Source organism: Rhipicephalus sanguineus, chromosome 5 (assembly GCF_013339695.2).
Source record: "Rhipicephalus sanguineus isolate Rsan-2018 chromosome 5, BIME_Rsan_1.4, whole genome shotgun sequence".
In the NCBI taxonomy this organism is placed as follows: domain Eukaryota; kingdom Metazoa; phylum Arthropoda; class Arachnida; order Ixodida; family Ixodidae; genus Rhipicephalus; species Rhipicephalus sanguineus.
The window spans coordinates 19523560-19549565 of NC_051180.1; the positions used below are offsets into that span (position 1 = coordinate 19523560).

Here is a 26006-nt window from a genome sequence, read left to right on the forward strand (position 1 = left end):
TAAACCTATGATGGCGAAATTAACGACATTAGAGTTCTCAGAACGTAATTTATCGATCTAAACAGATTCATTCTTTTTCTTTAGTGTCCCTTTAATGCTGCAAGCTTTGGAAACTATATCAAGTGTGCATAAACATATAATTTTTAGTTAGTCCACAAGCTTCTCGGCATTGCCAGCTTACTGGAGCCATGAACAGAGCGGCCAGATCGGTGGCTCCATCTTTCAGTGCAATGATCACCAGGATTACACAATGATTACTCTAGCAGTGCCATTATTGCAAATGTGTTGCTCTTTTAAATGCTCGTCCGACAGGAACACGGAAACTGCTCTATAAGGCAATGTGGATAGATGAAGAGTCTGAAGATGCTAACAGGGTATTGCACAAAAGTGATTGTGTGTACTGGACATAACACTTCCTGCTTCTTTCATTGACACTGCAGTTGTGGCACAAAATTTGTAATGTCAAGTTTAGTCCTCGAATTAAAAACAAAATTGTAGGGTATACATCCCAAATGCGACTTGCAGGTTGTGAGGGATGCTGTAGTAGAGGACACTGGATTAACTTCAACCACCAGAAGTTTTATGTGCGCCTGAGTCCACATGCACATTCTCACATTTTGTTCCCATCAAAATAGAGGATGGGAACGGGAGCTTTGCAGTGCCTACCAACAAGGTAAGTGGCCTTGTTGTGTTTGTAGGCCAGCAGCAGAGAACAGCATTTACCTCATAAAATATGCTCACAGTGCAAGTCTAAACATAGAAAAGAAACAACATGGACTCTGTCTTCATCTGGCCTTGCAGTGTAGCACATTTAGAATGGCCTGCTGTCTAGCCTAAACTTCTATATTGCTGTGTTCTTGCAACTTGGTTCAATCAATATGCAACCACCATAACAGGGAGTCAATGCACTCATCTTGCCCAGCAAATTAAAAAGAAACCACTCATTTATTATTTGAACAGCACTGTGGGACAATAATTTACAAGGGGTAGAGGTTAGCTGCGGATTTTCCAACTTCTTAGGAACCCCTGAAAAAAGAAAAATAATAAAAAGATTAGCCCACGACAGCTCTATCAATTTTTGCACCAAATATGTGCACACGATAAACATAATTATAAGAAAATCATTAGCACAATGTAATCTGCATCAAGCAGATTACACTTCTCTAGACAATCGTGATGGACTGACATGAAATGTCCAAGCCAAATGCTATGATGAAACTTCAATTTAAAAAGCTCCCCCTCAAATTTGTAATACACAAGTTCTGCACTCTCTGACACTTGTAAACAGGTACTCACAAATCCCAGAAAAATCACAGAAACTTCAGTATTTCAAAGGACATCCACACAAGCTCAACTGCCCTTACAATTTATTACCAGCAGCATCAGTTTCAGAGATCCGCATCACCAGGCTACATTGCAAATCTTGGCAATATATCGGAAGTCATAGGGCACTTATTCTAGGCTGCATCTCACAAGAAATCTTTAAGTTATTCATCAATGTACGGGATGAGAGAAACTGATTTGCCTGACTATCAAGGGGCAAGCTTTGCTGCTAATGTACACCTCTCCTTCTGCGACAACTAGCATTCACAAGTGACTTATCACTGCCTTTTACCATACAGAAGCCCAAGGACAGCATCACCATGAGCCCTGTCCCTTTATTTTCCTCATCTTCCTCTTTTTGATGCATGGCGCATGGTATGTCGCTGTATTCAGCATTTTTGCACTGGACCGTACGCAAACCTACTGTGTGGGCCCTTTATTGGAAATGAATCATGCTGATAACACAACCTAGGAAAGCTGCTACCTTGGAATGGGGAAAATATATTCATAATTAGCCTTGCCAAGAATGACAAAGTCAATTAATCCTGCCAAATTTACTTTGGTCACAAAGCAAGAAATCACATTTGATTATGCTTCCTTATTTGCAATGTAACAAACTTGAAATGTAAAAAAAAAAAACCAGGCTGTTAGCATCCAAAGCCCCAGAACTAAAGGCAGCATGGCAAGCCTATTGTAATCAAACCTGCCTGTTTCAAATGAAATGACACTACTTGACAGTTTTCAAGATGGCAGTAGTTCATGGCACATCTTTAAACATTGCGAAATCCCAATATAACAGGATCCCCATTTAATACTTGCACATGAGCCTGTGGTTCTATTCCTTCACAATTAATCATGTAATTCATGTTACACCTTTTCAGTGGTAATTTTGTCAAACAAGAATCCTCTCTCTATATTTAGTCTTCTTTCACTGAAGCAGTGTGCTTAGCATTTGCCATATGCCATGTCTGCACACAGTAGGCTCATCTGATCAGATTTTAAACTTAGGGCACTAGTGAGTGTTTTGTGTGCCCAGCCTTACTATACATAAACTATGCCTTTGAAACAATGTTACTTACACAATGATGTTGTTGATGGGGATGTGTATGAGCTTGACGAAAAAGCCAATAAATCCCATGATGGCAAAGCCAATGGCAGTGGCCATGGCAATCTTTTGGAACTCTGCATGGGCGACAAACAGAAAATTGTATCAGTCAAGAAACGCAAGAACACCATGACGAAGAACATCACTGCACACAATAGATTATCAGTTTTCTTTTTAAAGATTATCAGACAGCATTCGAGTTTAACGTCGCAAAGACACGTGATAGCATGAGTGACGCCGAGTGAAGTGCTAAGGATTCATATGGCGTTGCCTTTTCGTATTATGCCCTGGTCTGAAACGGCTGGACTTCCTACACATACAGGATCTCAAATCAACGAGTGCTGATCATCAAGGGCCACGACTGCGAAGAGTGTGTCGTAGTTGTCGACAGCTGCAGTGAATTCTTATAACGACCTACTTGAGTGTCGTCGTCGCACGTTTCAACGGCTACTCTCCGCCGCTACGGGCGATTCAGGATATTCACCTGAGCAAAACAGGTTCAATCAACAATTTCAAAGATCGTAAAAAGCATGACGCACCTTTGCGGTCCGGCTTCGTGCAACGCTTGATAAGCCGGATGGAGTCCTTTGACAGTTGCTTGAAGGGGTCGATGAATGCCATAACCTGGTCCATGGCTTCCTGCGAGAGAAATCAAACAGTAATCAGCAGACGCAAGCAAGCCTAAAAGGTACTCGAAGTGCAAGTATAACGCAGGTAATTGTTGCCGTTAAGCCACAGTCGACCGATGAATGTAGGTGACCTTTTCATTTTTTCCGTGAAGTGCGATCTCATCTAAAAAATGTCCCCGAAATCTACACATCAAAGTAAATTGCAGCCCTTCAGCAACAACTAAAACTATGAGCCACTTTGGCAGGCCCTTACCTTTGGATGTGTGCGCTCCGCGGGCGTCAAGTAGATCTGAACAGCACGACAAGCAACGTCAACTGCGCCGACCCCGAAGTACAGTGTACGGCGCTGGCAAGGGCTCGCAAAACTTGCTTGAGGACGGATTGTTGCGTTGGTGCCACGAGTTACCTACTCTCGTCTTCAGCCTCACGCTGTCGGACGTCGATGCAATGCATTATGGGAGCCTTGCGGGAACTCTTCGTTCGCGAGTAAAACCGAAGTGCATTGTGGGTAAACGAGCCATGTTTTTGCGGTTGAATGTAATGTAGTACACGAAAGAGTAGCAAACAAGATTTTGATTAATCCATTTGTTTTCCCGTGTGAAGACAGTTTGGTGGAATCGGTGGCAAGCGTCAAACAAGTCGTCCGGACACCAACGAGAGGAATTTTCTTCGCCATGTTCGGCCCGCTACGTGCTGTGCTCGGCGGTCGCGCTTTTGCTTTTGATCCGCAGATTTTGACCTCGTAGTAGTATCAGTTTAGGCCCAGGTGTTGTGTGTTAATTTGACACCGATTAATTTCACCTTCATGTGAAGTGCGCGACCCGCTGCTCGTCCGGACGCCTGGGTTCAACTCCGACGTGAATCCGATGAGACCAGAAGCCCATCGATGTCCGAGGTATGAGTCCTCGAGTCAAAACTTTGCTTCGTTTCTACGTCTACGTATGAATAGGCTTAAGCTGTTTAAGCGAAGCATTTATAAGTAGGCCTATATTACGTATTAATGGAGATTACCTCGGCGACTCGCTACTCAAATTTCTTTGAGCGGAGTAGCAGTGACAGCACCGAGGCTTCGTTGTTAGAGCGTTGCGTAGGTTGACTGCGATGTGTTTGGGAGGCCCGCTGAACCGTAAACAGTGATTTTGCCGTTTAATATGAGAGCGCGAAGGCGTAATCGCTTAAGTGCAACGCGGGTATCAGTGCCGACAGGCCTCTCGGCGCCGTGCTCGGTCTCGGTCCGTTTATTGATTGCTGTGGTGGGGGGGCTATAAAGCCCGAGGTTAGAGACCGTGCGCGCTGGTGTTGGTAGAGCGCGCGACGCGCACGACGGTAGCACATAGTAACCTTATCGAGGGGGGAGGGTGTGGGGGGGTGCGCGCTTGTTTGGCGGCTGCCAACTGCGACCGTTTGACATTACCAGTCCGTCGCCTGACTCATTCGCGGCCTGCCTGAAGCTGGTTTGCCGCTCGGACGGGCACACTCATGCCGACATGTGGTGCTCGCGTCCGAGCCGAACGCATTTTCGCTTCTGCGGTTTTGGTTTCGTGGCGCCATCGCGCGCGCGTCCTTTTGTTTTTGTTTTACTTCGGTTTGCGCCAGCGGCGACTGGACAGTGTGCAGTCACGCATTTTCGGACCTTGGATTGTTTGTTTAGAGATTTACGCCTCTGGCACTTTTATTTCCCTCTTTTGCTTAATCGGGTTGCGAGTATTGTTAGCAGCGGAAGCGCGTTCTTTTACCGCCGCGTAGCACAGCTGCGTTGTTGGCACATCGCATTTTAAGTTCGGCTTGTGAGCTGCGGTGACGCAAATACAATTACAGACGGAGGATAAGGCGTGTCCCACCTTTTCGCCGGGCTGACGTCAACTTTGTTTATTCTTTTAGGCTAATTGCTAACCTTTCTGGTATGGCACCACCTTTAGACAAATATAAACGCTTTGCAATAGGGTAACGGTCAGCTGTTCGTTACTAACGCAGCCGCCGTTCCTTACCGTCTGTTGTTTTGAATGCTGCTAAATGTATGTTGCTGTGCACTAGCGTCACCGTACGTGACTTTTACGCCACGTTCCTTTTCTTTTTTTTCTTACATCTTTGTTCATCTGAGCTGCACTACGGTTCGCTGTGTCTGCGCTTGGGAATCTCACTCGGTGCCTGACCTAAGCATGTGACACAAAATTTACAGCTGCGCGACATTTTCGAGAATACAAGGAGCTTACACGACGACCGAGGCGTTGCTGCATATGCGTTTGATAGCTTGTATTTGAGTACAATATGAGCATTTTGCGTTCAATTGAATGAAATAGAGTGGGAATACCGCAGGAGGTGTATTTGGCAAGTACTGGTGAGTGACATTTAAAGTAGTGCTTTCGCAGTCTAAATTCCTTTGGTACTAATTTGCTATTTACATCGAGATGATGATCTTGCTACAGCTTTCATTCTCGCATTTAACTTATCTTTGCCTTCCGTTTTCGTTAACAATCTATTCGTGCTTCGACTCTTCATTCCTATCTCTTGACTAGCTGTGCCGCGCTTCTTCTGCGGTGTTCCGGTAGGGGCTTAACTGTTGTTGCAATATTGAGTTGAATGATAATCTAGTCACATCACTTAGAACACCTTCACCTGTGCATTTGTAACAACGTACTTCATTCCGTCTAGAGGCTGGAAATGAGTACTGTAAATATAATTTTCTTGCATCTTTGGGAAAGCAGGCTTCTTCTCTTTTTTCTTTTTTTTCTGCATGTGATTCAAACTCTTCTACAAATGTCTGCTAAATATCATCATCATTATCAGCCTTTTCATGTCCACTGTAGGACGAAGGCTTCTCCCCAATGTTCTCCAGGTAACCCTATCCTGTGAGAGCCGATTCCATTTGATCCTTGCGAACTTCTTAATTTCGTCACTACATCTAACTCTCTGCCTTCCTCGACTGCATTTCCCAGCCCTTCCATTGCTCTTGCTGGGTAACCATTCCATTGCCCTTACTGTGCACCGGTTGTCTGTCCTACGCACACATGGCCAGCCGAGCTTCATTTATTTTACTTGATGTCAGCTTGAATATCCGCTACCCCCGTTTGTCCCCTCGCCCATTCTGCCGTCCTCCGATCTCTTAATGTACTCCTATCATTTTTCGTTCCATTGGACACTGTGTGGTCCTCAACTTTTCCTCTAGTTGCTCTGTTATCCTAATCTGCAATATACCATATCTGCATTTTTCACCTATGAATACTTCTTTCATGCAGTGCTGTGGTGTGAAAGCTTTTTATATAACAAAGTGACACACATGTCCACGGCTTTGTTTTCTCTCCACCTTGTGCACATGCTTGTTAGCAGGCATCACTATATCTTCAGGCTACATAGTAACGGCTGAAAACTGTGCGTGTGTATGTCCTAATTTGTTGGGGACTTCACAAAAGCCACTTCATTACAATGGCAGCAATGCATTAACAAGTATTAGCCAGATTACTTTCCTGGTACTGAAACAGAGTAGTCGTTATGATCTGAACGACTACATTTTGTTGCCACTGCTTCTAGAATTTGTGCTTTGCCATTACTAATCATCCCACTTACTTATGCGTGAGAATAGTAAAACACTGGGTGCCTCGTAACAGCTCATTTTTCCAAGAGGATTTATGGAAAAGAAAAAAGAATTGCGCAGCTCCCGTGTACTGTCAGAGTCAGTCTTTTATGTACATAATTTGCATCATTTACCCAGAAGGAGTAATGATAGTGCTGGTAATGCTATCCTGTACTATTATGATGTTGTTTATAGTGAAACAGTTCATACGGTAACTTTGTCGATACGCATAATGAAACAGGATTATGAAATTGGCATGGTTGCTGTTGTGACTAAAAATTGGAATAGTCTTAACATGGTAATTCATTGATGCTTCAATGACCGGAAATAGACCTTATGCAAAATTGCTGCCATCTGTCGGAGGTTTGACGAAGCTACCGATACGGTCCCATGTTCGAGGCTTGTGTCCGAATTGTACTGCTGTCGCTGCTATAACTTCTTGCTTGTATCTGCTTTCATAGTAAAGTAATCGGGGCATAAAACGTCCGATAAGTGTATAAGGGCCTGTACACGTTACTGGCATTTCTTGGTTATTACGTGTATAGAACTGCCTCACAGCGAGAAGAAGGTACAAGTTTGACAACGCGAGTCATATCTAGTCCTGCCATCATCGAGAATGAAGCGTTGCACTAGGTTACAAATTTTGTCGGTCTGTTTTCAGTGTAGCGAATAAAGCGCTGTTAGCTATCTGAATATCATGCGTGTAGTGTAGGATGGTTGGGAAAAGGCATTAATGCGCGACACAGCTAGGCACAGCAGTGACGGTAAGAAAGTACTGTTGACCCAATTCAAAGCGTATTTCATACGAGACAGCCTATGTCGATCTGATGTACTGTCCATCTCATTTTTAAATAAAACGTTCTCTTTTTTTACTTTTGAAATAAAAAAAATATTTCGCTTCTGTAGTCACCGACACTTTATGTATAGAATTACTGCACAATTAAAATGTAAAAGGTTTCCGCATCTCACGCACATGAAAAGTGAACATAAAAAGTGTTAGTTCTCCAAGAAGTAGATGCCAATCAGCTGGTGTTTTATGGAATATCCTTCTGACATGTGCTCTGATATAACACGATATGGCAAGAATATTCGCATTCATATTGTCGCTTTCGGGGCCTACTAGTGCCTTACAATGTCAACCCGTTGCGACAGGGCAGTTTTGCGTCGCCCACTGAACGCCTGCGAAACCACCTCGCCGCATAACCAGTGGTAGCGGACCCACGGTCAAATGTAGCACATTTCACGGAATAGCATTTTTTTTTAAGTTTCATAAGAAAAGTGCCACGCACTTGAAGCACCTGCTAACATTTCATAGCACACAGGGGTGGATACAGGATTTTTACGAAGGTGGATCAGCTTTTGGGAGAACCTGATGTATAAATTAAAACAAAAAAAGGTAAGGGGTTGGGGGTGGTCAGGACATCCGGGCCACCCGTCTGAATCTGGCAGTGATACCACATGAAAACAGTCGAAAGCAAACTACAAATAACACGCTCCAGCACAATCGGTCCGTTTGCTGAGAATCAATGACGCGCACGAGCTACCTGTCTAACATGTAATTGTTATCGCAATGTAATCAACAAGGTAATATCAAAAGCAGCGCAGGCATGCATGAGTAGCCATGATGTAGCCTTGAAGCTCGTACACGAAGCAGGTTTGTCTGTGCCTGCAAGCACATGGCGTAAAAAATATCTCGTTCCGGCATCACATGAAAGTGTTTTATGATGAGTGCCGATGCTGTCACATACCGCATATATGAAGAACGGTGAACGTAAACACGGCGTTAGTCATAAGCAGTAGCTGGAGAAATGGAACAATCTGCTGATTCTCATCGGCCCTGAGGAAATCTAATAACATGGAGGTTAGTTTCCTGCGAACCTTTTTTCAGCATCGCAATTTCCTCAATCTGAGCAACACGGCACACGAAAATATGTTTGCATTGCTGCTCCCATCAGCCGCCACACGTTGATACGCGCGCTCCTTGTGTGCACATGCGGAGCGCGCTTATTCTTCAACATGGCAGAAATGCGCACGGCAGCGTCTAGATGGCAGCAGATTTTGCATAAGGTCTATAGGGAACTGTGCCTGCTAATATTAAATAACATGAGTGCAATACATGAGCGACTTATTTTCTTCGTCCCTAGAGATCATCGTCATTTGTACATATTCGGCTGTGTACATCATCAGCAACAGGACAGCTTGATCTCTGTCATTGTAGCTCGAGCTCAGCCGAAATAAAGCAGTTCCTCATAAATGGTGGATGTGCGGGGTACTGTGGTCACCTCCATATCGTGACTAAACACTGTGCTTCATTCAGGAGGTGTAAGTTCCAAGTGAATAAACGAGCTGGTAATTATTGATAAGCAGGAAAGGAACTTTGAAGAGAAAGGTTGGGTTGGCAGTGCTTAACCTGGTCGGCAAATTTATTTGCGTAACGAGAGGCTTTACAACCACCTACACAGTCACCCTTGTGACGACACATTTTGGAAATTCCTGTAAAAAGCATACCACAACATTCTTTTTCCCTTAAGCTGTCGCAAAGTTGCCCACACTAGAGAGTTGTTAGTCTCCTAAATTATATTTGCTGGTAGAAGAATTAACAGACCGCCAGCCTGACTTAGAGGTTTTCTTCTTTTTGTTGTTTTTAACGTCTAGGCTTTTTTTTTCTTTCACGAAATAAAAAAATACAAGAACCTAGACATATAATTGCACATTCGGAGGTCCCGAAGTAAAAACTGTCGGGGGGACCTCCTAACAAAAACTAAATGGGGTTTACAAGAATCTCGGCAAACAGTGAGTCGTATATTTTATATAATTTCTAGTGTGTCCGTAGTAGAAGGGAAGACTAATCATAAACGAAAGAATCATTATTATAATCAGAAATGATAAAATGAGATATTTCTGAGTTTTTATTGCACATGTCCGTAATGTGGACATGTGCTCTTGTTTTTGTGTATTGTCTCTTGTATCAGTTGGTCTTTACTTTTGTATTGCTTAAATGGTGATCATTTATGGCTCTTATAGGGTTGGTATTTGTTCAGCATAGTCGGTGGCAAGCTATATACATAATAGAGCTTTGGATGAATGTGCAGCGACAGCTGCGCGAATGTACTTCGTTGTATTGACTGTACAGTTACGTGAAATTTCTCAGACCCCTACTATAATGCCCGTTTTTGGCGATGTAGGATGCATTAATAAATAAATAAATAAATAAATAGAGGCATGCACACAGTCACTGGTGGTTACTTGGATTGACTACTTACTTTACTGATCACTTTTGGAAAGTAAATTTGTAGTGCTAGCCTATGGGGCCTGCACTTTGCACTATAACATAAATTTTAAAGGAAGGTAAGCATTTAAAAGTGATTTATAGGCTTACTTATGTCAAGGTGCTTTTAAGTTTAGTGTAGACTAGCATTGATATACAGGGTGTTTTTTTTATAGACAATACAGATTATTTATAAAAATGCTATGACAGTCAGGCTCTTGTTGTCTTGGCAAACGAACTTTACGCCGAGGCGGAAAAACTTTGCCGCACCTAAAGTTACATTCAAATGAGTAATAATGAAGATTCATTAATTAACTTTTAATTATTAATATTAGGGTCGTTGTTTATATGGAAGAGTTGTAGGATGCGACAATTTATGACATGCCCTTTTTTTTTTTTAAATTGCAAAAAATGCACGTAATTTGCGATAATAATCACTGAAATTTAAAACCCCATCGAGGTGAAACCAAAACTGAGCTCATCGGGCGCGCAGGAAATCTGCAACCCTGTCACGTCAGACCAGAAGCTCATGTGACAATTTTTGAAAAAAGGTGCATCGCAGCAGCACATGGTCAGGAAAAATGGCAAGCTGTCTCAAATACCAAACTGGACCGCTTATTCTTTGCGTTTGGTGTGTACTGCGTATCCGTTTTTTTTGCGCTGTACCCAAGAAAACCACAATTTCCACTTGTTTTTTTTTCACTGTGCAGCTTAAAGCTAGGTGGCAGCCACTTTGGCACTACTTCTTGCTGACAAGCGAACGAGTTCTTTGCACTTCATTCGAGCTTAACAAAGAAATGGATAAGCACTATGCACCAAACGCAAAGAATAAGAGGCCGAATGGGGTATTTGAGATGGCTTGCCGTTTTTCCTGACCATGTTCTGTTGCAACGTGCCTTTTTTCAAAAATTGCCACGTGAGCTTCTGGTCTGACGTGACAGGGATGACGGACTTTCCGCGCACCCTGTGCGCTCAGTTTCGGGTTAGCCTAGGTCAGGGGCTTCAATTTTGGTGATAATTATCTCAAATTACGTGCATTTTTCGCAATTTTTAATACATGGGCATGTCATAAATTGTCATGTCCTACAACTCTTCCATATAAGCAATGGCCCTAAAGCTAATAATTAAAAGTTAATTAAAAAATTTTATTACTCATTTGAATGCAACTTTAGGTGTAGCAAAGTTTTTCTGCCGAGGCGTCGAGTTCGTTTGCGAAGATGACACGGGCCCAACTGTCATAGCATTTTTATCAAAAATCTGTTTCATCTAAAAAAAACATGGTTGATCCCTCCGTCTTAGGAATCACTATGACACGCAAGTTGACTGTGCCTTCACAAGTAGTTGATTTTTCATTGTACGTTGACGTATGAGAGCTTGCACAATGTGTATTTGTGTTTGGCAGCTATAGCACCGTTGGACGTGGATGCACCCATGTTGACGCCTAGTGGCATGTCTCCATCCCGACGATTAATGTCCGTGATCTTGACTTGACCCTTGTGGTAGCTAGAGTAGTTAGCATACATCTGGACACAGCATGGGGTGAATCCCACGCAAAGGTGGCATCAACAAGGACGTAATCAACACTGGTACTTGATATACACTGATTCAAAGTATCGTCATCTAACGAGACAAACGCCAAGGTGTGCGCACCCATAATAAGGTAACCTACGCTTCTGCTCAGGCATATACCACACACCACTTCAGGAACGTCATGGCACCAGATGTGAGACTTCAGTGTGAAGCATGTTGCACTATGTGCGCTGCTTTAGTATAGTACAGTGTGTGTTTAGTATTGAGTGTACGAGCTCACACGGTGTTGCTGGCGTGCAGGCACTGCAGTGTTGGCCGGGGTTGATGCCCCTGCAGGGCACGGGTGCTCGTGGGGGCTAAAGGGGCCCCGAGCAAGCAGCATGGCCCAGTGGCCCCCCCGATGGCGGCAGACGGCCCCCCCCAGTTGAGAGCGGCATCCCTGCCCCCTTGCCCCCTCGAGGAGGGAACCCCCGGCGCCACGGAGGAGGACGCTGCCGTCTGGCCACAGCAGCAGCACCGCAGCAGTCATGCAGCAGCAGCAGCAGCAGCAGCAGCTGGCCACACCAACATCACCACCACTGGTGTGTACACAAATATGACTTGAGCAAAGGACTCCCTTGATGTTTCACAAGTTCAGTAGGCTCTTGATATTTCAAGCTATTGGTTAATGCAAACAAATTCTCATATGAGTAAATTACTCTTTCCCAATTCCAGTGATTCCACTCCTGCGCCAACTGTGCCAAAGTGCGCCAAATTGTATTTACTGGGCCATCCTGATATCGACGAAATTTGCGCCAAACTGCGCCAAAGTCTCGGGTTTGGGGTCGTCTATCACCGGCAATCGCACCGCCGGCGCGTCAGAACATGTGCAGCTCGATCTTGGGGCTGCCAATAAAGTCGCAATCATGGACCAAGAATTATTCCGCTGAATAAATAGCGCTCGCGCGTGCGTTCCGAGTAAGCCACGATGCCATGCACGGTGCCGATGCAGCTTCTGTTCTGCAAGTCGGCTCGACAGCAAAACGCGCTCTTCGCAGAGGCTCGTGACGTCTAGGCCTATCGGTAGCGAGAAAGTGCGACGGCGATTCATCGGCGGACGTCGTCTGTTCCAGAAACGCTGCTGATAGCTCGTTTCAAGCGTCGCATGGCACGTAGGGAAAGCAATGTTCAGTAATAACTACATGAGTGCCGCTAAAATGTCTGTCACTTCTGTTTCCGGACATCGCGGAATGAAATCTGGGATCACTCGCAGTAGATATATGGGACAATGTCGAATTTTCCTTGCTTCGCGTTTATGGAAGAGCACGCGAACGGTGGAAACGCGTTGACACTTTTCCTCAGATATACTTTATCCATGGATCTTCATCCAGAACAGCTTTTTCGTAATTCCTTCCGCCAGCACGTCCGAGTTTGTAATCACTCTGCGGTAAATACCCCCTAAAAGGCCCTGCCCTTTCGAGCTCACGTGGTAGAGTTCCAATTCGAATTTTTTGCTTGCTTTTTTTTTAAATGTCATCTCATTAGTAAAATCGTATCTCCTGGTCGGAGCAGCCGCAAATGCGCTGCTGTCAGTAGCGGGCCCGTGACTGACAGCCCACAGCGAAGCGGCTACGCCATGTTACACGTCCGCCCCTCGCTTTCGGGGGTCAATAGCTAACGGTTAAAAAAACTCAGTTTCGCTGAAGAGCGAAGCAATGAATGCGATACCAAAATATTGTATTGTGAAACGAAGTAAGACTAGCAGCTAACTAACTCTTTTGGATCCGATCTCGCGTAACTCAACAAAACACTAGTTTAAGGGAATATGGCCGCTCCAGGAACCGAAGCGTTTTCTTGCTCTGAGTTCTCTAAACGCGAAGTAAGCGTTGAGAGCACAGCAAGTTTACGAGCCGTCTCCTGATGCCTCGAGATAGCACGCACGCAAGCGACTGCGCCCTTCGAACGATGCGCTCCCCTGGCGTCCCTTCATGCTCCTTACGAAAGACGGGCGGGCCGTTTCCTCTCTGTTTGATGAGCAATCGACGGCAGGCCCGCACGCGGGAAGATGTTATCTCATGCGCTGTCCGTGCGGCGGAGACAGACGGCCGGCTAGTTTAATCTCCGCTTCAGCCGCGTTCGTCGCCAGCGCTCGCGAGCTTTTACCCGCGGCTAGAATGCGCATGGTGATGTTACTAATTTGGACTTTATACGGAAAATTACGGCAACGGCGACGGCAAAAATCCGCCGAGAGTGTCCATATAATTGCTATCGCAAGGGTCAATGTACGGGGCTGATTTTGCGCCCCCCCTCTTAGATGATTAGGGGGGGGCTGATTTTGCCCCCCCCCCCCTGTGCGCACGCCTATGCTCCTGAGTTGATTTTTTCCATGAGATTTGCAATGAATCGAAATATTTCTAGCCTTCATAAGAGCCAATACTCAGGTGCTTGAATGTTAATGCAATATGCTTCTGCATTGCACTCCAGGATGTAAAATCCGCTGCTCCAAAGTGCTCCCAGATGCAAAATTATCTGCTCCAAAGTGCTCCAATATGAAAATTTTGCTGCTCCAAAGTGCTCCAAAACGGAAATTTTGCTGCTCCAAAAATTGCTCCAAATCAGAAGTCCTCGGTAGCATCACTGCAATTTCAAAATTGCCACGTTTGCTGTGAGAACACGCTTGGTTAGTGAAGTGTGCAAAAAGAAAATATGGGTTTTGATGGCATCTGCTGGGCCCTACATAGCTCCTAATTAGTATATATAAAGTACATTGCCCACTGAAGAGGCCATATAACTAACACACCAAGTTTCAGTAAATTTTATTGAGCCAATTTTGCCAAAATAAAAATACACCCTGAAATCCAAGACGTCACGAGCAGACATTTCGGCACAAAATTCATGACCTTGATTTTCTCCTCTATTAGTAGACCTATGATGGTGAAATTAACAACATTGGAGTTCTCAGAGTACAATTGATCAATCTCAATTGTTTCACCTCATCATCATCATCATCATCATCAGCCTGTCTACGCCCACTGCAGGGCAAAGGCCTCTCCCATGTTCCGCCAATCAACTCGGTCCTGTGCTTTCTGCTGCCACGTTACACCTGCAAACTTCTTAATCTCATCTACCCACCTAATTTTTTGTCTCCCCCTCACGCTTTTGCCATCTCTTGGAATCCAGTCAGTTACCCTTAATGACCACCGGTTATCCTGCCGACGTGCTACGTGGCCGGCCCATATCCATTTCTTCTTCTTAATTTCAACTATGATATCCTTAACCCCCGTTTGTTCCCTGACCCACTCTGCTCTCTTCCTGTCTCTTAAGGTTACACCTATCATTTTCCTTTCCATCGCTCGCTGCGTCGTCCTCAATTTAAGTTGAACCTTCTTTGTAAGTCTCCAGGTTTCTGCTCCGTAGGTAAGTACCGGTAAGATGCAGCTGTTATATACCTTCCTCTTGAGAGATAGTGGTAGACTACCATTCATGATTTGATAGTGCTTGCCGAATGAGCCCCATCCCATCCTTATTCTCCTAGTTATTTCACTCTCATGGTTCGGCTCCGCGGTTACTACCTGTCCTAAGTAGACGTACTCCTTTACAACTTCCAGCGTCTCGCCACCTATCGCAAAGCGCTGTTCTCTGCCAAGATTGTTCCACATTACTTTAGTTTTATGCATATTAATTTTCAGACCTACTCTTCTACTTTCCGTATCCAGTTCAGTAATCATGAGCTGTAATTCGTCTCCCGCGTTACTCATCAATGCAATGTCATCAGCGAATCGCAGGTTACTGAGATACTCTCCATTAACTCTTATCCCTAATTCTTCCCAATCTAGGGCCCTGAAAACCTCCTGTAAACACGCGGTGAATAGCATTGGAGAGATCGTGTCTCCCTGTCGTACGCCCTTCTTTATTGGGATTCTGTCGCTTTCTTTATGAAGGACTATAGTGGCTGTGGATGCGCTGTAGATGTCTTCCATTATGTTTATATAGGCTTCGTCGATGCCCTGATTCCGCAGTGCTTGCATGACTGCTGATGTCTCCACCGAATCAAATGCCTTCTCGTAATCTATGAAGGCTATGTATAGGGGTTGGTTGTATTCCGCGCATTTCTCTATCACCTGATTGATAGTATGAATATGGTCTATTGTTGAGAAGCCTGTACGAAATCCTGCCTGGTCCCTTGGTTGATTAAACTCTAATGTCCTATTAATTCTGTTAGCAATTACTTTTGTGAATAGCTTGTAGACAACGGACAGTAAGCTGATGGGCCTGTAATTTTTCAGGTCCTTGACGTCCCCTTTCTTATGGATCAAGATGATGTTGGCATTCCTCCAAGATTCTGGTATCCTCCCTGTCGAGAGACACTTCGTATACAGGGTGGCCAGTTTCTCTAACATAATCTCTCCACCGTCTTTCAGCAGGTCTGATGTTATCTGATCCTCACCAGCGGCTTTGCCTCTTTGCATTCCCTTTAGGGCTTTCTTTACCTCAGTGTCCCTTTAAATATTTGCTTGGCTCACTATATTTTCAATCATTTTTAAAGTCCCTTAATTCAAACTTCTCCATTGCATAAATTCAGTTAACTCATACTTTTTGCTTGTCTCTGACTAAAAGTATGTGCACGCTTTGTCGCTTCTAGCTGAAAATTTACGTTTTCGTGTCGCTGACAATCGCAAATAAAGCTGATTGCCTGCCTACAATGCGGCCAAATTAGCCAAACCTCGTGCACCAACAATCTCATGTTGACTGATGAAGAAAAAAAAAACACAAGGCTGTTTGGCCTTGGTCTCTCGCCTGCAAAACGTTTCATATATCATTTTTGCTGCAATGCACTGGTGTCATGCAGAAATGCGTAGTAAGATTGCAAAGGGGCTACCAGCTGTCACGGGACACAGCACATTTTGTCCCTTAATTACACATAGATGTATGCACTGCATAGTAAAGATTACTACTGTGATAGCTGACGTCTAGAAACTACTGGCAATCATTCAGAGTTATGTGACATTGTTGCGGCCCTAGGAAACAGTAAACATTACAATACACATTTGTATGTTGCTCTGAGTCACATTTATGAGAACTTCTGATATTTTAAACAATATTCTGGGGTTCCCTGTTTGAGTTATTGAGAGCTTACTGTAGTCGGGCAACAGACGTACAGGACTCTGCCAGCAAACTGCTGGCATTTTCACTCTTAAGCCTTGTACAAAGGCAGTGCTTCCTGGTTGGGTTAGACTAATATGTACCACATTTGCTGGTCTTACGTGCCTGTTCCACAGTGGGCTCCATTGAAACATGTTTGTCACTTAACCCATATATGCCCAGTGTCCTACATATATGACGCTTCATTGATGCACTCTAGCATCGCTATTTCTTTAGCTGATGACCAGCGCCACCTACAGCACATCAAGCAGGCCTCATTCTCAACGTGTGTTAGTGTAGACATTGCTTGCGTTTCATGCTGCCAAGTGCCAACCACTTTCTTCGGGCAAACGCGTGCTTTGTATGAACGACGTCATGGAGCAGAAGAAGTGCAGTGTCGGTGTGCACGTGAAATGTTCCAAGGCTTACCACACCTGCACATAGCACCCCTAATGCCCAGTGTCCTTTATGTATAGGACAGCTTGAAAAGCAGTGTTGCGTTTAGCTGGCAATAAATAAAGAACTTGTGCTTTCTTTTGAGGGTAGAAGTACGCTTTTCGTGAAAAAAAATATTTGTTTTGTCATTTTCTCTGAGTTTGAGCATATATGGGTTAATGCAGGTTCAACACATGAACCGGCACCTGAGCTGCTGCAGTGCTCCAAGGATGAAACGGGCGCGAGCTTTTGCAGCAGTGCTGCCACAGTGGAAGCAGGCACACAGGGCAGTGGGAAACCTGGTTGTATGCCCACTGCTGTACATGTGCCCCCCGGCTGGCGGCGGTGTCTCGTCGAAGGCAAGATTGTTTACTACAGGTAAGGGTATCAGCCAACAACAGTACTGACGTAACATTCTCATCTATACAATGTTACAAACTTTTTCAAGCTAAGCTTGCACTGCCTCACAAGTGTTGTTGGTATTGTAGGTGCGACCACACACAAAAAAATAAACCAGCGCTTGAAGGTGCGCTAATCGCATGCTTAATTGTTTCTGCGATTTTCCAATAATTGATGCTCTCTTAATTGTGTGCTTGTCGGTGATCAGCCGTTTCTGGTACAGCAGTCTGATATTTTACTGAGATCCTTGAGGTGACTTGTCATTTCATGTTGCCACACTTCATTATGTCCTGGACATGAATGCATGACCGTGATTGTTGCCTGTAGCAACCGAAGTGTTGCGCCGCTAAGCTTGTGGGTGACAGTCCAATACCTGGCATGGAGGAAGGAAACAGTTCGGAGGGAGCATTGCGCAGTGCTGTAGAGCAGTGATGTGATAGCTGCGCCAATTGCACCAAACTGCGACAAGACGTGAAAGCTGCTACATCCTGCTACATCTCCCCTGTTTTGCGCCAAAACTGCGCCAAACTATAAGCACACTAGCGGAAAAACGTGCGCAGCACGCTGGCGGCGGCAAAACGCGACACTCCAAAGCTGCCGCGCGGCAATATTTTCGTGCCGCGAGAGGAATGTGTTCGTGCATCATTTTTCTCGGCACGCTGCCCGGCGCTTTCTGGGGACATAACCATAACCGACATAACCCTCTCCAGACTGCTGCAAATTGGCGTGACCCCCCAAAAATGCACCTTGGAAGGAGCGGCTCGCTGCGAGCTGGTGTGACCGCACCGCCGCAGCAACATAGAAGTAAAATTTCAGTTGTTAGTACAGCGACGTCCACGCCTGTCTTATTTTTACACCCTTTTTTAAGTTCCGCTACTCGAACGAGTGTTATACCCCTGTCACACGGACAACCTTAACCGTGGTTAAGCTGACCACGGTTAGGGGTAGCTACACAGCAGAAATAACAGCATGGTTTTGCAGCGATAAAGCGACATGCTACACAAGAGGCACATTGAGGCCATGAAGACGCATCGGAATTCAGCAGGTGTACTGAAAACTCAAAAGACATGCATATCAGACGTATTTGGACATGACAAAAATTGCAACCCAATCCGATCCAGGCTCTTTGCGAACCCAAGTAAACCAATTTAGGAGGCGTTGATGTAAACGTAACTGGCTGATACGAATTCGTGAAATTTCCCAGCCGAATTCCACTGTGTCGAATGGGCTGAAATTTGGATGTTCCGAACACTTTTCCGCGTCGCGGCGGGTGATATGAACTTTGGTACCGAATCCGTTGAGCGACGGCCGAGAGCAGAATGCTGTTAGTGTGCGCAATAGATAGCAATACAGGCGACGCAGAACGTAGTTTTGAAGGCACGTGCGCAGCCAGCGCAGGCAGATTGAAAACGGAACTACCGTTTGCCGCAACCGCCGTGCACGAAACCACAGTCGCTATCAACGCGATCATCGATAGCGACTACGAGCTCTGAAGGTACGCGGCTAATGCAGCGGTAGATTAAAGCCTATATACAGTAGAAGCTCGTTATAACGAAGCGGGATATAACAAACTAATGGATATAACGAAGCAATCGTAATTCCCCTTGAAATTCCCATAGACGCCCATGTATTTAAAACCTCGTTTTAACGAAGCTAAAATTTCCTCACAATGGATATAACGAACCTTTTTTTCCCCCACCGATCATTTACTGATCATTTTGGTAGCCGGCAAGTCAATGTCTTATAGCGCGCGACGGTTTACGTCCCATCATGGATGCGGTAATTCAAAACTCTCGCCTCGCGCTCCCGAGGAGCCGCCTGCCAACACGCGCGAGTGTGCGCGTCTGCCTGCCTCCCCTTTCCACTGAAACTCGTGGACCCACCCGCGCACGTCACCCGGCCTCCCCTCTCCCGCAGAACTCGTGGACCCGCCCGCTCTCCTGTGGCGGTATTTTGTAAGCATTCCTAAAACGGACGGAGGAGGTCCGTCCGTTTGAGTCGCACGCGATTGGTCAATGTGAGCTGTGACGAGCGCCGCGACGAATCGCGTGCTCACATTGACTAGTCACGTACGACTCAAACGGACGGACCGCCTCCGTCCGTTTTAGGAATGCTTACAAAATACCGCCACTGTTGCGCGCGTGGACGGCGACGTGGCGACGCTGGCGACGCAGCCAACGCAACGCGGCGACTGCGGGCCTTGTTGTTGCTTGTCGTTCGCTGCGTGTGCATCAGAACAGCGTCTCTCTCGGTTCCCGCCGCTAGACAGGAGATGGACGACGGCAATGGCAAACGAAAGCGCAAAACGATTACAATCGAGCAGAAGGCAGCTATGTTGATAGCCGTTAGTCCAGCGTCAAGAAGAAAAAAAGTTGCCCAAGATTTCGGCGTAGCGTTGATCATGGTACCGCAAGCGTGTAATCGACCGAATTCGACTCTATATGAGCATGAAGCGCGAGACTACAATCGACCTCTACATGGCGATCGAGATGCTACAGGCTGCTTGGATGTCTGTAACAGAAAGCACGATTGCCAACTGCTTCCGGCATGCCTCATTTGGCGTTAACAGTGGCGGTGACAGCGGAGATATTGGTGTTGCCGCCAATGAGGGTGCCGCGGGTGACCAAGACCTGGTGTCGTGGGACGCTCTCCTTGACGCCGGAGTTGTGCCCTACTGCGACACCTTCTGCACGTACATGTACGTCTGTGGCGATGCTGACGCGGTGACAACCGAAGAGCTGACAGAGGCTGAAATTGTGCGCGCGGTGACAGGGGTGGTGAATGGCGACAGTGACGAATGTGTCGACGACAGCCCGGAGTTGGCGAACCCGATGTTCCGACGTCCGCGCAAGCGCTGGATGCGGCAGACCTGCTGCGCCGCTTCTTCGGCGCTCACGATGACGGCGAGGACGGACTTGACATAGCGGCAGCGGCCGAAAAAGCCATGCCAGACACGGCAGAAGTCTATTAAGGACTTTTTTTCTGCTAAGTGAGCCGCCAGCTGGTGTGCCGAGTTTGGCGGGAATAAAGTAGTTCTTTGCTGTTCTTTTTTTTTTTCTTTTGCTAGTTTTTTCTTCGTGCGGCGGCCGTTTTTCGTTTGCGTAGCGGGCTGCTGTGGGATTTGGTGGCGAGTACATCCTCTCTTCCGTGCTAATTGTTGGTAGAAATGAATATTGGCTATAACGAACTAATGGTTATAACGAAGTAATTACGACTCCCTCTTCAACTTCGTTATAGCGAGGTTTTACTGTAGTCGTAGAAAAAGGCACGAAGCAGTGGTGTATCCACTACCACGCAACATGCACCCTGATCGCAACACCGGTCGTCGGCGGGCACGAGTGAGATACCTAAACCGCACTCTCAGCGAGGTTGAGGAGGATAGGGTCTATTACACGGATACGGCTTGCATGGCAAACGTACACACGGCAGTGGTGGTTAGCGGCACTCATGAGATTGTAAGTGCTGCCTCGATCTCCTCACCATGTTCAGCCACCGACTCGGGCGAGATTCTGGCGGTTACCCTGGCCATCCAACACACCTTGAGCCTCCCCGCGGAAACGTACTACATAATCACCGATTCGCAAGCGGCATGTCGGGCTTTCCTAACAGGTCGCGGCATTCCCGAAACCTCATATTCTATTCTTTTACGTACATCCAAAGTTGCATCAGACATCAGCCACACAATACACCTGCTCTGGACTCCTGGTCATGCCTCACTGTCGGGTAATGAACGTGCTCATGCGGCCGCTCGAGAACTCACCCTCCGAGCAGCCCCGCGCAGTGAGGCGGCCAACACAGAGCTAGGTTCCCCACTTCTCACTTATCACGAGGTCACACAGCATTACATACGCCAACGACAGCGATACCAACCACCACCAGCGCCCTTCACACGAGAGGAGGCTGTCGCACTTCGCTGACTGCAGACCCGAACATTTCCAAATCTGCACTTCCTGCACAAATTATATCCGACTCGCTATACCAACGCCTGTCCAGGATGTGGCGCCATCCCCACAACATTTCACGTCACCGTAGAGTGCACCGCTGCCTACTTCCCTCCCCTCCCACCAATCCTTCGGTCCACCCGTACCCCAGAGCAGTGGGAAGGCATCCTTCGCGACGGCGCCCCCGAGGTCTGTCGGGCGCTCGTCCAGCGGGCCCGGGCTATCGCAGAGGTTGCCATAGGAGTCCCGGAATGGGGACCCTCCCCGTTTTGTTTAAATTTTAATAAAGGAATGTTTTCATCATCAGTGGTGTAGCCAGGAGGGGCGCACACACCCCCCCCTTGCCGAAATTATTATTATTTTTGCTATGGCATACAGAGCCCAAAATGACACTTGACCACATCTGCCTGCCTGCCCGGCCCCCACTTCAAATCAAGGAGGTGCCGACCCCCCCCCCCCCCCAAGACAGAAACTTCTGCCTACGCTCCTGGCACGAAGCCTTTCGGCTTTCGTGTCGGTCTTCGCTTGTCACTATGGTGGAGCGGACTTCACTTAGTTTTCATTTGGCCTCATGCGAAGCTTTGATGCGGCTTTCGCGGCAGCCAGCTGCGGCGTCCCTTATTTGTCCGTTCACGTGTGTCCCAGAAAGGCATACGCGAGTTCTTCTTTTGATAGAAATTATTGTTTCGTGCGTATATTGGGGTTTGAAAACAGGTCTTGCTAGTCTTTTGATGATATTGCTAGTCTTTTGATGAACGAATATTGTCGTTCCCCCTTCAGATTCGTATCACCGAGATTCTACTGTAGTTGGGAAACCCTACCTGCATTGTTAGTTTGGCCACTCTAAGCCGTTATAAGACTGCAACGCCAATGGCAGCCTGCATTGACACCCTTGTCCAATGTTTACGCTTACGGGGCTGTTAGGTGATCCAATGGTGTTATGCAAACAGCCATTATTGGACAGAACTTTTTATTTCAAAACAGTTCCTCCTTATTTGACTGTTTTGCTTGACACGGTTCATTTTTCCCCTTGGCAGTGAGCTTTTAGCTGATCCAAAAGCTGTTTTTCCTGCTCCCAAATGCGTTTTTGGCTGCTGCAAAAGCCCTTTTACTTGCTCCAAAACGCACTTTTTGCTGCTCCAAAAACCTGCTCCAAAACAGCTTCAGTCAATCACATCACTGTGTAGTGAGAAAGAAGGGTAGTACATCAGGCATGCACATGCCAAGCTTCGTTTGCCCCTATTTTACTGGTAGGGCAAGAGCTCCTAAATTTTTTTCGTTTCCCAATCTTAGCTCTATCGTAAACCATCTATTTACTTTTGCAATTTAGTGAAGTAACTTCGCACTGCAGTTTTTTTTTTTTATTTAACGAAATCGCTGCATACATGCACCTCGTTCTTTTATGACCATTGAAAGATTGGTAAACAGCGGCCTATAAAGAATTCACATTTTTTCTGGCATCCTTTCACGTCGAAAGATTGCTGTTGGGAGGCAAAATACGCCACGAAGCGAGCAAAATGGAATACGCCACCATTCTTTAGCCATCTGTTACACCACCAGATGGTCTGTTATACCAGTAGGGAAGTTGTGCTGGATGTGCTCCATTTGGGCTCCTTATGCCCCTAGGCACACCAGCTGGGACATCAGCAGCCAATCTAAACAGGAAATTTTCATCAGCAGGAAATCTTATGGTGCAGTAAAACCTTTTTCATACGTACCAGTTTTGAATGTTTCTGGCAGTTCAGACGCAGTTGCAACAAATCCCCAGCTCCGTTATCCCATGAAATGATTGCACCCCGGTGTCTACGTCACTATTTAAAGAAAAGTCTGCGATCATTGTGCAGATAAGTACAGTGTATGAAGACAGTGTGTTGGATGTTCTAGATTCACTTATCAAGCATAAGCGAGTTGGGCTAGTTGGTAGACGTTCATCATCGAATAACTAACAGCGTGGCAGAGTTGGAATATTGACAGTAGAAGAAAAGGAAACAGTGCTGAACTCGCTACTAGATTTATTTTCAAGAAGAAAGAACATATAATAGATGACAGTGAGTCACCAGAACTCTGCACATGTGTTCCAAAACAACATGAATCGTGTCTTGCCTAATAGATTAATTTTACTCTTCATGTAGTAGAGTGATTGAAGGATGACTTAAACATTTTTTACTGAATCTTATAAAAAAGGCTTCTGCTATTTCACACTGGTCAGCATGGCTGTATCTGATATAGTCGTTTTCTGCACTTATTAAATGCAGTATTCGAGATCGGTGTAGTTCTATGTGATGCCTCAGCTCTTGAAGAGTTAGCAGGCTGTTTCTTTTTTTCATAATGGATATACTCGCCATAGCTTTCTTTCTTTAAGCGTGAGAAATATCAGTGCTTCCGCGTCATCAACGCTGATTTGTTGACTCGGACAGCCCAAGCAACCACCAGCTGCGGAGCCTGGACGAGGTGGCCAGGTACCTGCAGACCGATGGTGTCTGCAAATGTGGCCTGGACTGCCCTCTCAGCCTTGAGAAGACATTTAGCTTTGATGCGGCAGCCGTCTCCCAGCCCTGGTCACCCACTGCCAGCAGTAGCAGCAGCAGCAGGTGCAGGGTGCCTCCCCATGGCGGAGCTGCATCCGCGGTTGCTGCCCTCACCACCACAACCACAGCCACCACCACCAGCACCACCACAAGTAGCAGCGCTGCCTGCCCAAGTTTGCCCAGCTCCAGGCCCCCCTTGCCAACGACAGCAGCCACGGTGGCATCTCCGCTGGCCAGGCCTGCGAGAAAAGGTGCGTTTGTCTACTTTACAGTGTTTATAATGGGGGTGGGGGGTGCAGGGAGCCTTCAACCAACACAATACAGTGAAACCTCGTCAATTTGTACCTGTGGAAACGCCATAGTAGGCTTTACTTTGCTCCCGCTTACCGTATTTACTCAAATCTAGGCCGGCCCTGATTCTAAGCCGACCCCCGAAATTCGCAAGGCCAGAAAAAAAAGAGAACTTAATCATTGTACTCGAATCTAAGCCGACCCTCCACTTTCACACATCGTTTTTTTCTAAAAAAAAGCATCGGCTTAGATTTCAATAAATACGGTAGTACGATTTCCCAGCTCCTGCACTTGCATTCGTGAGAACAAACACTAACCCAATAGAGCTACGTGTAATACGTTCTAGTTAATATGTTCCCGGAAAATACGATTATTCAGCAGCAACGTTCGGCAGCGCCGGTAACTGCGGTTGTGTGATACATTCTGCAGCCAGAAAATCTCATTCAGCTGTACAAAAAGGGCCCACTTGTGTAATTGTGAAGCGCTAAGTGGCAGACTGCCGCCGTTCAGCGACGGTGGCTTCTCCGCAGTGCCTAATTTCCCCCCTATGCGCCTTCTCTGTTTTGCTTGATCGTCCCCTCCGCGGCTTCTCCGAATTACTCGATCGTCCCTTCCGTGTCTTCGAATTGCTCGATCGCCCCCTCAGGCATTGTTGCCTCAGCTCTCTGTCTGCCACACACCGACCCGAAGGCGGGCGGCCATGCTGGCCGTTGAAATCTTCACACGGAATGAATGGAGGCCGTCGTTCCTCCAGTTCGCCACGGCTCGGTACGGGACCTACGGAAACGCATGTGCCGCTGCCGCTACACAACACACCGCGCCACGTAACCATAGCAAAGCCGCCATTGTGTGCATCGTATATGGCAGATAAGACAATTTCCTCCACACTTTTTTCCCAGAGCGCATTCGTTTTCGGGTTGCTCCGCCCATTGTGCGGCACACTTCCAGTCACCATTCGTTTTTCTCTGGCTGGACAATTCTGCCTACCCACGTGTAGCCAGAACCTGCCAGGAAAAATTTGTTCTGTAAGATATCCGGAAGGTTTCTGGCTATCAGGCGCCAAAAAGAGATGATACATGCTCACCGCCATCTTTGTGAGGACTCGACAGATCGCAATGTGGGCACTTGGGGACTTCACCTTCGGTTGCCAACACGCCTAGCGTTATCTTTTAAAGCCCGTTCCGTCGTGCGAGATGGTGTGATTACTAGTGATGGCAAACATACCGCCGCATGTCTCAAGTTAAGACGGAACGTAAGCTGATCAGCGCGTGTGTGCGACGTAGTACACAATAGCCGCGGGCAGCTGTCGCTTTCGGAGACGCTTATCACTTTTGCAAGATTGTGCATATCGTGTTGTACTGCTATTGTTACATGCAGTGCGCAGAGTTCAGCAGTTGGCGGCGCGGTAGTTTTCTTCACAGATGGAGCGAGTTTTGCGGGATCATATCCCAATTGTGTACGCTCAAGAATATTGCCTCAGCTCTTCGGCAAACCTAGACACATAATTCCAAGTGGCAGTGCAAAAAGAACCGACACTTACGTGTCGCAAAGTTTTGTTTGCTGCCATGGTGGTAGCATTTTTTTGCGTTTATGCTGGTTGTCCCAGCATTCAATTTCGCAATATCCGGGTTGTTTCGGGATTTCAACACAAGTGACCACGACGTTGTTTCCCGTCAGGACCGGAACTAGGTGGCTGACCTCTGGGTGCCAGCAAGATGCCAGAAGTTAGAAAATAAAAGAGTCTCTCTATGCTTTTTTGAGAAATAAATGTTTTTTGCCCATGCACTTCAATATGGGCTTGTCGGTCTCAATTTTTACCGAATTCAGATGATACGTTTTCCCGGATCGTACGTGTATTTTTCGCG

The 26006-nt window shown here is 46.4% G+C and overlaps 1 protein-coding gene across 2 annotated transcripts in view; it reads left to right on the forward strand.

Annotated features, from left to right (window-relative positions):
• Positions 1-3530: 3530 nt before the first annotated feature.
• The window catches only part of LOC119393332 (mucin-5AC), a 69519-nt gene continuing 47043 nt past the window's right edge, over positions 3531-26006 (forward strand). For both annotated transcript variants that reach the window (XM_037660300.2, XM_037660301.2), the window contains exons 1-4: positions 3531-3952; positions 11727-12007; positions 17168-17360; positions 23740-24101. In XM_037660300.2, the coding sequence (XP_037516228.1) occupies positions 11827-12007; positions 17168-17360; positions 23740-24101 (736 nt within the window). In that variant the 5' untranslated portion in view covers positions 3531-3952; positions 11727-11826. The remainder of the gene's footprint in view (positions 3953-11726; positions 12008-17167; positions 17361-23739; positions 24102-26006) is intronic.